This window comes from Euprymna scolopes, chromosome 5 (assembly GCF_053919585.1).
Source record: "Euprymna scolopes isolate OS-2025 chromosome 5, ASM5391958v1, whole genome shotgun sequence".
Lineage (NCBI taxonomy): Eukaryota > Metazoa > Mollusca > Cephalopoda > Sepiida > Sepiolidae > Euprymna > Euprymna scolopes.
Window position 1 is genome coordinate 75,322,148 of NC_136486.1, and position 17,746 is coordinate 75,339,893.

A 17,746-nucleotide genomic window follows, 5' to 3' on the forward strand; every position below is an offset into this window, starting at 1 on the left:
TACTTGAACTTTCTGTTTTGTTAAGAATCAAGATGGCTGAATTAATAATTACTCGTTTGTAGAGTTGATTTTTTTCTTTTTTCGCTATAAAAAAATAACTACTTGATGAAATTACGTGATTTTTTTTGAAGAAAACTTTATCCCATGACGAGTACGTACAATATATTTAAAAAAAAATATTTCCATTTTTTAATGTCAATGGAAAACTGCACTACTAATGCTGATATAAAAAAAAATACTAATGCTGTTATAAAAAATACTAATCCTAATAAAAAACTACTAATGCTGATATAAAAGAATACTAATTTTTTTTTTTTTTTACACAGTGATCACCATTTATCAAGGCCCGGAAGCCACTCAGGGATAAGGGTTATTGCAAGTACATTACGTTAGTGTGGAGATTTGATGGAGTGTTTACTTAAGGGGGCGGTTCATTAGGAATTTGTTAACATTAGACTTGAAGACATCCAAGTTGTAGTCCGGAGGGAAGCAGGCAGACGGAACAGAGTTTCACAGGCGTGCAGTTCTAATAAAGAAGCTTTGTTCATGGAATCCGCGTTTTGATTTAGGCACAGATATAGAGTGGGGGAAATTTTTCACAGTGGATTCAGCTAGACGGGTGTTTTTCGTGAAAGATTGGCGAGGGGGGACCAGGGATTGGAGTTCAGACAAGCACCTGCCATGAAAATAACGATAAAACAAAGATAGGCTCGCAAAGTCTCTTCTGTGAGAGAGGGGTTGCAGGGTAAAGAAAAGGGCATCCCCCACTAAGCCACGAAGTCTATTTTGTACTCTGTCAAGGCTTGATAGGCTGTTTTTGGCAGCTCCTGCCCAGATATGGCAACAGTATTCCATCCTTGGACGTACTTGGCTTTTATATAGATAGAGAATTGCATCAGTAGTGAGATATCTTCTGGAGCGGTAGAAGGATCCCACCATCTTTCCAGCGACCTTGGCAACAGACTTGATGTACGTGTTCCATTTCAGATCAGGAGTAATGCTGATATAAAAGAATACTAATGCTGATATAAAAAAATACTAATGCTAATAAAACAAACTAATGCTGATATAAAGAAATAATAATGCTGATATAAAAAATACTAATGCTGATATAACAAAATACTAATGCTCTTATAAAAATATACTAATGCTCTTATAAAAAAAATACTAATGCTAATAAAAAAATACTAATCCTAATAAAAAAACTAATGCTAATAAAAAAAACTAATGCTGATATAAAAAAAATACTAATGCTAATAAAAAAATACTAATGCTGATATAATAAAATACTAATGCTGATATAAAAAAATACTAATGCTGATATAAAAAATACTAATGCTGATATAAAAAATACTAATGCTGATATAAAAAAATACTAATGCTGATATAAAAAAAATACTAATGCTGATACAAAAAAAATACTAATGCTGATATAAAAAAATACTAATGCTGATATAAAAGAAAACTAATGCTGATATAAAAAAAAAACTAATGCTAATAAAAAAAAACTAATGCTAATAAAAAAAAACTAATGCTAATAAAAAAATACTAATGCTAATAAAAAAATACTAATGCTGATATAATAAAATACTAATGCTGATATAATAAAATACTAATGCTGATATAATAAAATACTAATGCTGATATAATAAAATACTAATGCTGATATAAAAACAATACTAATGCTGATATAAAAAAACTAATGCTGATATAAAAAAAATTAATGCTGATATACAAAAAAAACTAATGCTGATATAAAAAAACACTAATGCTGATATAAAAAAAACGGTTCTTGTGCAGTTTTCCATTGACATTAAAAAAATGAAAATATTTAAAAAAAAATATATTGTACGTACTCGTCATGGGATAAAGTTTTCCTACAGAAAAAAATCACGTAATTTCATCAAGTAGTTATTTTTTTATAGCGAAAACAGAAAAAAAAAATCAATGCTACAAGTGAGTAATTATTAATTCAGCCATCTTGATTCTTAACCAAACAGAAAGTTCAAGTAGGGGGATTTCCCTTTTTTTTTTGATAGCGAGGCCAAATTTCGCGAATTTGGCCTAATCTAAAGCAGTTTCGCCTTCAAAATTTCTGTTTGGCCTTTTTTTCTTCACCGATGAAATCTGGGACGCAACGGGAATTTTCGGCAAAAAAATGTTACTATGCACATCTATGTATTGAAATACAATTTGTGACAAAATTTCAGGAAAAACTAATAGATGGTTCTCTCGCTATAGTCCGGACAATTCGCTCAATTATCTTGTCAAAACCTTAAATCTCGAATTTTTGTGCATTTTTTTGGGGGGGAAGGGCTACTTTGGCATTAGTGTCCATCTAATAGTATTATCTTGAAAATATAAAAAAATAAGGAAAATTACCAAAAAAAAAAGCAAACAAGAACAAAAAAGTGTGCCGTATTTTTAAAAGTTTTATTGCGCTGTTTTTATTTGCTTTTTTTATTTCATCGGTGAAGAAAAAGGCCAAACAGAAATTTGGAAGGCCAAACTGCTTTAAAATAGGCCAAATTCGCGAAATTTGGCCTCGCTAGAAAAAAAAAAAGGGGGAAATCCCCCTACTTGAACTTTCTGTTTGGTTAAGAATCAAGATGGCTGAATTAATAATTACTCGTTTGTAGCGTTGATTTTTTTCTGTTTTCGCTATAAAAAAATAACTACTTGATGAAATTACGTGATTTTTTTTTTGAAGAAAACTTTATCCCATGACGAGTACGTACAATATATTGAAAAAAAAAATATATCCATTTTTTAATGTCAATGGAAAACTGCACTACTAATGCTGATATAAAAAAAAAATACTAATGCTGATATAAAAAAAAATACTAATGCTAATAAAAAAATACTAATCCTAATAAAAAACTACTAATGCTAATAAAAGAATACTAATGTCAAATTTAATGTCAAAAAAGTACTAATGCTGATATAAAAAATACTAATGCTAATAAAAGAATACTAATGCTGATAAAAAAGTACTAATGCTGATATAAAAAATACTAATGCTGATATAAAAAATACTAATGCTGATATGATAAAAAATACTAATGCTGATATGATAAAAAATACTAATGCTGATATGATAAAAAATACTAATGCTGATATGATAAAAAATACTAATGCTGATATGATAAAAAATACTAATGCTGATATGATAAAAAATACTAATGCTGATATGATAAAAAATACTAATGCTGATATGATAAAAAATACTAATGCTGATATGATAAAAAATACTAATGCTGATATGATAAAAAATACTAATGCTGATATGATAAAAAATACTAATGCTGATATGATAAAAAATACTAATGCTGATATGATAAAAAATACTAATGCTGATATGATAAAAAATACTAATGCTGATATGATAAAAAATACTAATGCTGATATGATAAAAAATACTAATGCTGATATGATAAAAAATACTAATGCTGATATGATAAAAAATACTAATGCTGATATGATAAAAAATACTAATGCTGATATGATAAAAAATACTAATGCTGATATGATAAAAAACACTAATGCTGATATGATAAAAAACACTAATGCTGATATGATAAAAAACACTAATGCTGATATGATAAAAAATACTAATGCTGATATGATAAAAAATACTAATGCTGATATGATTAAAAAATACTAATGCTGATATGATAAAAAATACTAATGCTGATATGATAAAAAATACTAATGCTGATATGATAAAAAATACTAATGCTGATATGATAAAAAATACTAATGCTGATATGATTAAAAAATACTAATGCTGATATGATAAAAAATACTAATGCTGATATGATAAAAAATACTAATGCTGATATAATAAAAAATACTAATGCTGATATGATAAAAAATACTAATGCTGATATGATAAAAAATACTAATGCTGATATAAGAAAAACTAATGCTGATATAAAAAACTAATGCTGATATAAAAAAAAAACGGTTCTTGTGCAGTTTTCCATTGACATTAAAAAATGAAAATATTTTTAAAAAAATATATTGTACATACTCGTCATGGGATAAAGTTTTCCTACAGAAAAAAATCACGTAATTTCATCAAGTAGTTATTTTTTTATAGCGAAAACAGAAAAAAAATCAATGCTACAAGCGAGTAATTAATTATTCAGCCATCTGGATTCTTAACCAAACAGAAAGTTCAAGTAGGGGGATTTCCCTTTTTTTTTGATAGCGAGGCCAAAGTTCGCGAATTTGGCCTATTTTAAAGCAGTTTGGCCTTCAAAATTTCTGTTTGGCCTTTTTTTCTTCACCGATGAAATCTGGGGACGCAACGGGAATTTTCGGCAAAAAAAATGTTACTATGCACATCTATGTATTGAAATACAATTTGTGGCGAAATTTCAGGAAAAACTAATGGATGGTTCTCTCGCAATAGTCCGGACAATTCGCTCAATTATCTCGTCAAAACCTTAAATCTCGAATTTTTGTGCATTTTTTTGGGGGGAAGGGCTAATTTGGCATAATCGTGTCCATTTAATAGTATTATCTTGAAAACATAATAAAATAAGGAAAATTACCAAAAAAAACAAACAAGAACAAAAAAGTGTGCCGTATTTTTAAAAGTTTTATTGCGTTGTTTTTATTTGCTTTTTTTATTTCATCGGTGAAGAAAAAGGCCAAACAGAAATTTGGAAGGCAAAACTGCTTTAAAATAGGCCAAATACGCGAAATTTGGCCTCGCTAGAAAAAAAAAAGGGGGAAATCCCCCTACTTGAACTTTCTGTTTGGTTAAGAATCAAGATGGCTGAATTAATAATTACTCGCTTGTAGCGTTGATTTTTTTTCTTTTTTCGCTATAAAAAAATAACTACTTGATGAAATTACGTGATTTTTTTTGAAGAAAACTTTATCCCATGACGAGTACGTACAATATATTTTTAAAAAAATATTTCCATTTTTTAATGTCAATGGAAAACTGCACAAGTACCAAAAAAACTAATGCTGATATAAAATACTAATGCTGATATAAAAAAATACTAATGCTAATAAAAAACAATACTAATGCTGATATAAAAAAAAAATTAGTATTTTCATTAAATTCAAGTTTTACAGTATCTTGTTTATTAAATTGTTAGGTGAAAGTGCAGATTAGTTACAAAACACATTCTCCTCTCCATGTTAAGAATGGGTTTCTAAATAATAACTTTACTATTTCAGCATGGTAACTACTCGGCATAAGTATCACAAAAATATTTTAAATGTTATACATACTGTTTTAATATTTCAAAGGCGTGCATTTAATAATAAAAATATAAAAAAGTGAATCATCAAAAACTTATTTGGAAAATATAAGAAATGAATACTTCACTGTTGTAAGTCAGTTTGAACATACAAATGTTTTATAAATTTTTGTGTGCGTCATGGCGCACAGAAGATCTTGTCATCAGCGCTCGTCACTATTTCTATTGATGCGTACATAAAGTGTTCAACCAATTCTCTTCAAATTTTAAGACAAAAGAAATTAATATATTCAATTAAAATACCGTTTGAATGAAGTTTCTATCTTGACTTAGCTTTGTACTACAAAGCCTCAACTTTTGACCAAAAAGATGCCCATGTTTCATTGAAATTTTGAGGCAAAGACAATTCTTTTCCCAATTAGCTTAAAATATGAAATTTTAACTGGTAGAAATTCCATACTGAATGCTTATGTGAACAGACCCCAACTACATAGTTGAAAAAAGTTATTTACCACTAGCAGGCATGTTATGTCAGTATGTTTTCTCGCTAAGAGTCGGATTTAAATAGCGATTTCTTGTAATATACAAATTACCACAAAAATATTAAAATAACATTTTAAAGAAAAATTTATTGTGAATCCAGTTCTATGGACATAGGAGAAATTACTAATTTAAGGACAGTGTTAGATTAAGTAACAGTGTGTGCCTTGTCCAGTGCTGAATGGTATGTTTTCTGGTATTGCTACTGTTATTTTGCTTACCAATTTATACTTGATAAGAATTCAGGGAAATCCACCATCTTCCATCTCAAAAGATTTCAAAATCTAAAGCAACTTACTATTATTTTTTACTTTTTGAATTCAATCCATTTCCATAATTTATCATCAAGTTAATGTCTTGTTTCTTAGAAATGATTCTCATAATTTAACTTGGACCATCTTTATGACTGTCAAAATTATTAAAACTTTGTTAAAAAAAAGTGTGATCTTGTCAATATGAATAGCAGCATATGTCGCAACAAAGTTAACGTTCTGTCACTTTTTTTAATGGACACTTGAAAACAAACACTAAAACAGCTGAAAAATAACCATAAGAATCCAAATTTTGACATTCGTGTGACTATATCTAAAAAACTATAATCGTATGAAAAATACTATATTGAGATGATGTTTACATACTGTTGAAATTTTTGAAAGAGAGAAAAAAAACTATCTTTATTCAGCTATAATATTTTTTTTTGTCTTATCAAAAAAGTAATAGTGAAGTTTGTGTGAAGATCATACTATAGTGAACACTGACGCTTGTCGTAGCCATTTTTATCTTGACTGTTGCATTATTCATTTGTTAAGAAACTAGATTTTTAAAAAGAATGAACACATGCTTTTTTTTTTTTTTTTTTAAACAGATGGTAGAGCTTATCAAGTTTGCAGACTGAATAGACGAGTCTTAAAAATGCATCTGTTATTGTTTTTTTTTTCTATTCACAAATTGAATAAATAAGTTCTGCATTTTGTCAAGAGACATTTAATGCAAATGAAGTGAGAAAAAGATTGAAGAATCAGCAACATTGACTCTGTTCAACTTAACTAGACATTTCACAAATCCATACTATATCGATGACAAGCTGACAATTTTGATTACGCACATGATCGTGAACTTAGTTGTGCATTTGCTGTGGTTTAAATCAGACATCTTTAAGAAAATAAAATATCTTCAAATTGTTTTTAATTTTGAACATTTTTATCTCTTACCGTTCAAGGGTCAATGGTCCGACAGGTAGTCTAGTTTAATCTGAACATTAAATTATAAAGAAAAAAGACAAATACATTCTTCAGGGATAAAAAAAATTGTAAAAAAACTATACTTTTATTCAAACTTGAACAAATAAAAATAAGTAGAAAAAAAATGTTTCTGGGAAATAAATTACAGATTATTTTTTCTTTTTAGCATTTTTACCATATTTTTCTTCAAGAGTTGCAATTATACTGTTAGATTGATTGCTTCGTCTCTTCAGAATTAGAGCTTCCAGACTAGATTCATTATTTTCCAGTCCAAGTTTTGCTTTCATTTTCTCGGCCTCTTTTGCTTCTGAATTTGACCTGAAAGAAGGAAAATCTCAAATGTTAAACTGAACAAGAAGAAAAATGTAATAGTTTTAATGAGAATTGAATAAATCCAACACAAAAGAGAAATTGTAAGAGATTTCATTTTCTCAATAAAAATACTATTAATAATATTAAGAATATTTTTCTGTACAGGAAAGGTGAGTTGTTTCCCTTGGAGCAGCAAAGTGATGTCTAAATGATCTTTGCTTATGCCAAGCTTCAACATGTGTTCTGTAAAACGATTGATGTGTTGCAAGACTAGGAAAAAGCTGATTAGAATTTTATGCCAAAACTAGAATGTTTTTTTTTTTTCATCTAAAAGCTGGTAATTGTTTAAATAAATTTTTTTCATCTAAAAGCTGGTAATTGTTTAAATAAATTTTTTTCATCTAAAAGCTGGTAATTGTTTAAATAAATTTTTTTCATCTAAAAGCTGGTAATTGTTTAAATAAATTTTTTTCATCTAAAAGCTGGTAATTGTTTAAATAAATTTTTTTCATCTAAAAGCTGGTAATTGTTTAAATAAATTTTTTTCATCTAAAAGCTGGTAATTTAAATAAATTTTTTTCATCTAAAAGCTGGTAATTGTTTAAATAAATTTTTTTTCATCTAAAAGCTGGTAATTGTTTAAATAAATTTTTTTCATCTAAAAGCTGGTAATTGTTTAAATAAATTTTTTTCATCTAAAAGCTGGTAATTGTTTAAATAAATTTTTTTCATCTAAAAGCTGGTAATTGTTTAAATAAATTTTCAATACTTATTCCTTTATAAAATTTTTAAAATTAGACTTTCTGGGAAATATTAAATAATTTTAATTTATTTCTTTATTATAAATCCATAAGTTATTACAAAAATAATTTTTTAATACCCTTTTTGCATAGAAATCGAAAGACAATCACATAATTAAAATCAGTTGAATTATATTATAAATTAATGCATCGTTTGTTGGAAAACATTTTTTTAATGAGTTATGATTTTAATATTTAATTGGTTTTTAAAAAAATTGTTTTTCATATTCAAAGGTGATGTTCACAATAAAAAATATTAGTTTTAATAATCAAAAGAAAATTATTAAAACTATCAGGATTCTTCTTAGAACTGCATGCCTGTGGAATTGTCTTCCGTTTTCCTGCTTTCCAGCTGTCTATAATATGGTTGTCTTCAAGTCAAACCTGAACAAGTTTCTGATGAGCCGTTCCACTCAGGTTAACAAATTTACCGAACTTCCATTACTATTGATTACTATATTGTCCTTTTGACTACTCTACACTCTTTAACCCTTATCCTTGAGTGGCCGATCGGCCTTGATAAGTGGTGACGCCTATGTAAAAAAAAAAAAAATTTGTTTCCTGGTGTTGCCTACTGTAATATAGAATGTTAATTAAAAATATTAAGTATTTAAGTATTCTTTTTGAATGAATGTATGTATTCATATTCATGAAGAGATCAGTAGGGACAACCATTTCTCACCATAGAATCAGTGGTGCCATAATTTTATGTGTACTTTACGAAGCTGTTTATATATATTGTTTGTTTACAGATGAGAAATGTATGAAAAAAAAAACTGATTCAGGAGAAACTATCCTGAAATCAAAGCAAGGATTGTTCCTCTTGTTATGATAGAGTGAACTGTAATTTATCTTTCTTTTAACAATTAATTTTGCATGTGTTAGCCATAATCAGTGAACTTTTTCTTTCATATAGACAAAAAATCCAAGACATTTTCCAGACTATTTAGCTGCCGGTAAAGAGATCCGAAAATCTTTTTATATTAGAGTAGAAATCAAGGAAGTGAACAATAATTTTTTATTGGATGTGTACTAATGTCAACAGGAAGGTTGAAGGTTGTAATTTTACAGAGTAAAAAGACAAAAATGGGTAAAGGGTAATTGTAACACTGCCGCAGGGTTGCCAGGTTGGCTTTTTTAAAGCCAAATCTCACAAATTTGGCCTTTTTTAGAGCAGTTTGGCCTTTTTTCAAATTTGGCCTTTTTCAGATCTATTTTATAATATTTATTTAATAGTAATTATTAAAAAAAAAAAAAAAAAAAAAAAAAGTCATAATTAAGTAATTTAAAAAGTAGTTTGGATGTCAAAACTTGTAGATTTTTTTTTTTTTTTTTTGGCTTTTTTTCTCTCTCCATGGATTTGCATGAGAAAAACAGCCACCGGAATCAACATCTGTTAACATTTGTCATATCAGGAAAAAAATCTTTTTCTAAAGACAAAAGGACTGCACTGAGGGAATCTCACACCTTAATGTTTAAATTTGTTTTCACACCTACTTACTAAACGTTTATATGGAACCTCTCAGAGAGGTCACAGTTGAACATAAAACCGTTCTGGGGACATTTTTTTAGTACTGGTGCCTTGGCCCTGTCCAGTCAGGTCATTCGATCACTGAATATATCCCCTCTGAAATAATTAATGTTTGTATTTTTCGTTTGGAATTCTTTAAACCTAGTGCTTTGAAATTAATTGAATCAATTTTATTTTCGAATTGTGGAAATTTGAAAACTTATAACTGCTAAATTATCTCTCAAATAGTTATTTAAATTTGTATTTAAAAAGAAATGTTTAAAAATAATCTTATACTTTTTCCTGAGTAATCCAAAAGTTTCATTTCATTAAAAATCAATAATTATAGATTTTCTATCTTGACATAATAGACATATTTTTCTTAATAATGACGCATAGATTGTTCTTGGAAACAAAGTTTAGTTTTAGAGTTCTTATTTAGTTCCTCATAAGGACAGAGTAGAACACCAGGGTCGCTTTTAATGTGGAGAAAAGAAACAAAATTTTTAAATTGCCTCAGTCGTGAAGGATTTCTCATCTACCAACTGAGAACAAAAAAGTCTAGTTTTAGAGTTATGACCAAAATTAAACTCCAACATTTTAGAGATATTTTAAGTTGATACCCCCACCCCCACCCCACTGAGTAAATTTCATATTGTGGCGATTGAAATAATTATTTTCTAAGGATATGATAGACAAATAGAGTAGACAAATAGAAGCTTATGTACAAATTGTACCAATAAAAACGGCATGGCAAAATGGATTAAATATGATAAAAAAAAAAAAAAAAGCAGGAGTGAAAGATATAGATAAAAATCTCATGAGTTTGTGAAAATTTTGGATGCAATGCGTGAAGGGAAAACATGAAGAACTTTGGCAAATTAAAAATAAATCATATCTATATTTAAAAATAAATGTGGAATCTCAGCTAATAACCAACTATCTTTCAATCATGTCATCATCTTAGAAATCTGTTGATTACACTAGCATATTTACTCATTTTAAGTGTTTTCTTCAGATTTCATGTGTAATACTAAATAGATGCTAACTTCAAAAGGTTACTAATGGCATAATCTTAAAAAATTTTTTTATATCGCCTATAAACATTTCTTTTATTGTAATCCGTTCTCATCGTGAATCAATATTTATGTTAAAGTGTAGTATCTGTTTTGATACTATACTTTATCTAGTCTGTCCTTTGCTATCGGAAATAAACTCTGTGCTTTTTACTTTTTAAGGCGATTTCATCTGGTTTCACGATTTTGCCAATCAGACTTAGAATATAGAAAAAATTTAAATGGCCCGAAAATGGAGGATCATTTTATGTTTGATTTATATGCAAAACTAATTACTTAATTTAAATTATAAAATATTTCTTTTCTGGATGTTCACACCTAATCATTTGAAAAAAGTAGAATTACATTTTTAAGAGAGATAGCTGAGGGCATTCATCTATTTTAACACATAGATATAATTGCATTTTAATTTGGAAAACTTCTTACTGTTATCGTGGTGCTTGTCCAGAAAAATATCAGTTCCAAATAAATGACATATTAGACAAAAATAGGTATCTACACCAAAAATCTGATCACTACAGTTTATGTATTTGTGGTCTTATCAGTGGCAAATCGGAAAAAATACAATAAAATAATTAAGATTCTACACAATAATTTTCCTAATTTGAAAAAAAAAAAAAAAAAAATGACTTATACCAAATGCAGTAGGACTTAATTATCTACTGACTAGTATATTTTTAACACGCTGCAACTTAAAAAAAAATGTTTCATTTCAAAATGTTAATATGTTGTGAATGATCTTTACACACAGGAAAAAAACAAACAAATCACCACTTGTAGCATAATTCGTGAAATTTGCAAGCAAAATTATTTATCTTAGCATTCAGTTCGAGTTCCAAACCTCGCCACCTCCATATATCGACTAATATAAAGTTAATTTTTTACAACTTTCCAGGAATTAAATCCTAACAGTGAAACACATCCGTTTTTTTGTCGTTAGTTGTTCTTTTTTGGTTCATGATTTCACGACTTAACGTTTACTATTTATTCTATTGTTCCTATTTAGTTGCCTCCTCCCCACGAGGGCAGAGTTAAGCATAACGTCAGTTTTTAATGTGAGGAAATTTCAGTTCACTAAAAGGGGTAGCTCTAGATTGGAACAAAAAGGCCTCAGTGTAGAAGGACTTCTTCATTGGCTGAGGACAGAATAGTAAATGCAGCATCAAAACAGTTACTACGCTTTGTTCCTAACCAAAAGGCCAATGAATTTTATTGTTTTAATGTTTAATATTTCATGTTCTACAATGTAACTATATTGTATATATTTTAAGTTTAAAAAATCAGCTAAATACTATGAACACAGTAAACATCGCCGTGTCAGAACTGACCTCCACACACACATATATCATTTATTATTAATCGAATATTTATTGAAATGAAAAAAATAAAAGGGAAAACTGAAAACTCAAACAATTATTTTAATTCTATAAATTTATAAATAATAAATTGAGTCTAAAAACCAAACTATTAAAAGTATTAAAAACTTAAAAATCATGTGAATTAAGATAACTTTAATAATTATCAAATAGAAATTAAAATAATTGGAAAAAGGCCAAATACAATCTTTGAAGTCCATACTTCTAAAAAAGCCAAATCAGTCAAATGTGACCTGATAAAAAGGTTGTATGGGCTACTGCTACCCTGCTTTCTTTCCTCATTCTTAAGATTACTCTTCCCTTTTTCTTTTTAAGTAGACCATAAAGGCACACAAATCCAGTTTTCAACCAGATCACAGCATGGTGTATCCACTTCATGATTTCACATTTAGGTGTGAAATCAAATACTTAACCAATGAAAATGGTTTGTCTATTATTCACTTGAATTCAACTGGTTCCAATAGATATAACAGCCAGGGTTGCCAATTTAGGGTTCAGGACATACCAATAAGAGAACATACAAATTAAACTGGAAGAGTCAATGATAAAAATCTGGAAATAGGATCTCTAACTTGCGGTCTTGTGGCCCTGTTTGTTTCATTTTTTATCACCAAAATAGGTTAATTCAGGCTTATATCAATTTTTAACTAGGATTTTTTTATTTTTAGCAAAATTAATTTTTTTAAATAGGATTTTAAAAGTTAAATTGTGAGTAATCATGAAGAAAGAGAGAGCATGTTTCCTCCATTTAACTATAGGTGGCGTTAATGTCTGTCCACCCAGTTATGGAAGCACAAAATGTATATAATGGCACCCTTGAAATAAAAATAAATGTTTTTGTTATATTTTAATTTTAAACATGTTTTTTTTTGCAAACATATTTAAGTTTTATTTTTTGTTCAAACATTTACGTTTTTTTTTGTTTTTGCAAACATATTTAAGTTTTATTTTTCCAAACATTTACGTTTTGTTGCTTGTTTATTTTCAAACATTTACGTTTTTTTTTTTTTTGCAAGCATAAACTAAATGTTTTTGCTATACTTTTCTTTTAAACATATTTATGGGTACAACCGTTTTTCTGCAATAATAATAATAATAAAAAAAAAAAATCAACATTTGTTCTTTTATCTTTTTTTTATTGACCCCCCCCTTTCTTAATTTTTCTGCACTTATTTTACCTTTTCCGCGAGTATATATATATATATATATATATATATATATATATATATGCGCGTGATCAAAGAAAGAGCCCACACATACAAAAAAAAAACAAAAAAAAAACTGTAAATATTTTTGAGAAATAAAACTTAAATATGTTTGCAAAAAAAAAAATTTTTTTACTAATTTCGACATGACATGTAATTAGGTAATAATGTTTTTAATTAAAATGTATTTTTGAGTTTTTATTTGTTGATTTTTTGTTGTTATTTTTATTATGCAAATATTTATTTGAATTGTATTTTGTGACAATTTTTTTGGTGATATTATGATCTTAAATTTGTAATTTAATTTTTTATAAAAATTGTGATTTCATAATTTGTTTCTTACACAAGCAAAACCTCCCACTAACCAAATAGCAACACATTAATATTTGTGAAAAAGTAATATTTATTTGCAAAAGTCAGATACATTAATATTCACAAAATGATAAATAAAACAGAAAAATTCATATCTGCACATATTTCCATAATTAATATTTTATTCTGTTACTGCTGCGAAAAAAGTCATTGATAAAATCTGACAATCATTTTGGGAGCTAATTAAAAATTGATTTTTTTTTAAAAAATCTAAACTCTGTAAATTAGAATTTACAATTTATTATTCAACAAGGAATATAATTTGAAACTTATAATTTATTGAGTGAGTGTGTGTGTGTGTGTGTGTGTGTGTGTGTGTGTGTGTGTGTGTGTGTGTGTGTGTGTGTGTGTGTGTGTGTGTGTGTGTGTTAGGGAGTTTCCATTCTGTCTCCACTTGGATCTTCCAACCACTCTGTTGTATCAATTAAGATAAAAATGAAATGTAAAAGTCTTCAGACGTACCTCTCCATCGTACAGTATATCGATACTTTATGCCAGACTGGGATAGCTTCCGTACATTTATATCAGATCTACCTCTGCGTTCCATGTTTAAAAAGGATGTGTCCTCTATAGTATCAGTCCTGATAAAATGGTTAATTGTAGGTATTGACCGTTTCATACTCTCAAAAAAGTTCCAGCAAAAACCTAACAGCCAGCCATGGTTCTCTCCAGAATGTGCTGCTGCCATTGCGCACAGAAATCACTTTTTCCATTGTTTCAAATGTAATAGATGTACTGAGACTAAAGCTACTTTCAGAACTGCCAGCAACCATTGTAAAAAAAGTAATAAAGTATGCAAAGAGTTGTATGCTCAGTTTGTCAGGTCTAAAGTAGCTGAGCAGTGGCTTGGTTCCCATTAGTTTTGGCAAATAGCAAACAGAATCCTAAACAGAAACGTATGCTCTATCCCAACTATCATCAATGGACCTAAGGTAATCTCGTCAGCATCATACAAAGCCAAACTCTTTGCCAAGAAGTTTGCAGCTAATTCTACCCTTTGCGACAATGGCTGCCAACCCCCAATATTTCCTCCTGTATCAGAAAACACGCTATGTGATATAAAAATATCAGTATGTGATGTTGCCAAGCTAATCAAAAACCTTCATTCCAGTAAAGCAGCCGACCCTGACGGTATTCCAATTATAGTACTCAAAAAACTTCAATCAGAACTAGCACCCATACTTACAAAACTGTTTAAACGTTGTCTTAAGGAGAATTGTTTCCCATCACCCTGGAAATCTCATCAGTTTGCCCTGTATTTAAGAATTCAGGTGATCGGTCATCTCCCTCTCAGTACAGGCTAATGTCTCCTGTGCATCATGAATAAGTTGCTTGATCTACAGTAGATGTGCTTACAGTTATATCTCATAGGATTAGGGAATCTCTCGACAGAGACAACCTTTCTAGGGCAATTGCTCTTGACATATCTAAGGCCTTTGATAGGGAATGACAAAGGTTTACTTTACAAGATCTCCAGCTATGGTATAGCTGGAAATGTCTTCTCAATTATTAAATCATTTCTCTGATTTAATAAGAGTAGTAGTTGATGGTTAAAAATCAGAAGCTCACAGTATTAATGCTGGAGTCTCTCAGGGGTCCATCCTGGGCCCAACTCTTTTCCTGATCTACATTAATGATCTTCCAAATCACATCCTTACATCATTTGTAGACATTTTTGCAGATGACACTACCATATATGGTAGCACATCTTAGACAGTAAACGACCAAGTTCTCTCTGATTCTCTCTCCTCTGATCTTGATCATGTTGTACAATAGGGAAAGGAGTGTCTGGTTACTTTTAATTCATCTAAAACCAAGCTTCTCTCTTTACATCATCAACGTTCTGATCCCCATCTGGCATCAATTGAAATAAATGGCTCTCGTCTTGGGGAGGCCTCAAGTTTTGACAAGCTTCTGGGCTTGACCTTTACTCCTGATCTTAAATGGAATACGTACATCAAATCTGTTGCCAAGGCCGCTGGAAAAATGATGGGATCCTTCTATCGATCCAGTAGATATCTCACTGCTGATGCAATTCTCTATATAAGAGCCAGGTACGTTCAAAGAGTGAATATTGTTGCCACTATAACTATGTACGATTCGGCACCATTTATAACATTACCAGTGTGGGACCAACCACACCAGGTACCGGGCGTCCTTAACCTCGTCGGATTCCACCCGATGTGGCAGGTGTTCTTTGATCGTACCTGGTCTCGTTACAAGTTGGTCTGTTAATCGTCCTTACCCACTGTGTTTTCATGGAGGGGCACTCTTCCTCTCGATCGAATCGTCTTTCTTTCCAGGTGTAGGGAGTCTTCGCGTACATCAGTCACTCTGCTGGTCCTTGCAGTTTGCTGAAAAATCAAGAGTCCTCACCACAACAAACAGAACTCCGGGTTATAACAGTAACAAACTATTGTTTTCATTACTTCATAACAACTACTGTCTAATTTGAGGCGACTGACTATAGTAGTGAACGATGTAAGACCAGACCAGTAAAGTCACAGAGTTCCCATTAACACAGGCTAGTTCCCATCATAACATCAGACCCTGAAGGGCTCCCAAATTGGGAGCGCTTGACTAGCCCAGCCGTTCGGTTTGCTGGTTATGACTCTTCTTTGTTTAGAATTCCTTTTTCTAAATCCAACCCCTTTTCCCCACCTCTCCTTCAGAGAGTGGTTACAAACACCTTTCTTTCTTCCTCTTAGAGCTTATCTCTACCAAACCTCAACCCCCATTTGCACTGAGGTGTTTCTACTTATTATCAAATTAGGAGTGATTAGTCATTCCAAGTTGAACAATGCCTGGCGGCAACCCCTACTCTTTACCCCCATTCTTCATCTTGCTCAACAGAGATTTTAAAAACAACCTTTCTATTGTTAACAGATATATAACAGCAATAAGATAAGAACAATTATCATTTGGTTTTCTCTTTCTGACAAAATCCCATAGACATTTCTGTTTAAACAACATCAAACCATCATCATCATTAGAATTCAGCTGTGCAAATTCCTCTGAATTTGTGCCGACTAGCAAGGTCACTCGGCATCGCCCGGTCCCCATCGGGTCACAGCCACATCTGGGCAGGAGCTGCTAGAAAGGATTTGTCCTGCCTTGATAGGGTTCAAAATAGACTTTGTGGCCTCGTGGGAGATATCCTTCTCTCTTTGCTGCAACCTCTATCTCACAGAAGAGATGTTGCGAGTTTGTCTCTGCTTTATCGTTATTTTCATGGAAAGTGTTTGACTGAGCTTCAATCTATGGTCCCTCCTCGCCAAACTTTCACAAGAAACACTCGTCTAGCTGTAAACACTATCAATAATTCCCCCCACTCTTTATCTGTGCCTAAACCTAAACGTAGATTCCATGATCAAAGCTTCTTTCTTAGAACTGCACGCCTGTGGAATTGTCTTCCATTTTCCTGCTTTCCATATGTCTATAATGTGGTGGTCTTCAAGTTCAACGTGAACAAGTTTCTGATGAGCCGTTACACTTAAGTTAACAAATTTACCGAACTTCCATTATTATATTGTCCTTTTGACTACTGTACACTCTTTAACCCTTATCCTTGAGTAAAGGGTACAGAGAGACAGAGGGAGAGAGAGAGAGACAGACAGACAGAGGCAGAGACGGAGAGAAAGACAAAGCCCCAAATAGAAAGGGGGCATAAACTAGAAGTTATAGAGATTATATAAAGAAATGTTTTTTTAGCCAGTTGGGGAGAATTCGTCGGTGAGGAGAGTCCAATGTACAGGCCGTTGGACATGTCGTGTAACGGCCTGGCTGAAAAAACTTAATTTAAACCTGCAAGCAGAAGTCAGTCTGATTTACCAAGCTTATAAAGGCTCCTAGCACATGTCCTTACTGAGACTATACCTGTAACAACGTTGAATAATTAATGTTACTAAAAAGACTGCCTTTGTGATTTCTTTTGTTGTTTGTCTGTGGTGCTGAATTCTCCCCTAGACTGATGTTTCAAGATGCAGCAGATGAGAACGATGCACTTGCCTGTGAAAGAGGACCTCCTCCTCAACGTCCAACATCAGACGACCAGCCGAAGTACCCTTGTGGTAGTGTTACCGACCAGGCATT

At 30.6% G+C, this 17,746-nt stretch overlaps 2 protein-coding genes across 2 annotated transcripts in view; one reads left to right on the forward strand and one right to left on the reverse strand.

Annotated features, from left to right (window-relative positions):
* Positions 1-17,746, forward strand: part of LOC145276857 (nuclear pore complex protein Nup205-like) — a 393,804-nt gene that overhangs the window by 58,178 nt on the left and 317,880 nt on the right. The gene's annotated exons all lie outside the window — the stretch shown is intronic.
* The window catches only part of LOC145276858 (dnaJ homolog subfamily C member 9-like), a 48,610-nt gene continuing 37,919 nt past the window's right edge, over positions 7,056-17,746 (reverse strand). The window contains exon 2 of the mRNA XM_080128252.1: positions 7,056-7,321. Within this exon, the coding sequence (XP_079984378.1) occupies positions 7,153-7,321 (169 nt within the window). The 3' untranslated portion in view covers positions 7,056-7,152. The remainder of the gene's footprint in view (positions 7,322-17,746) is intronic.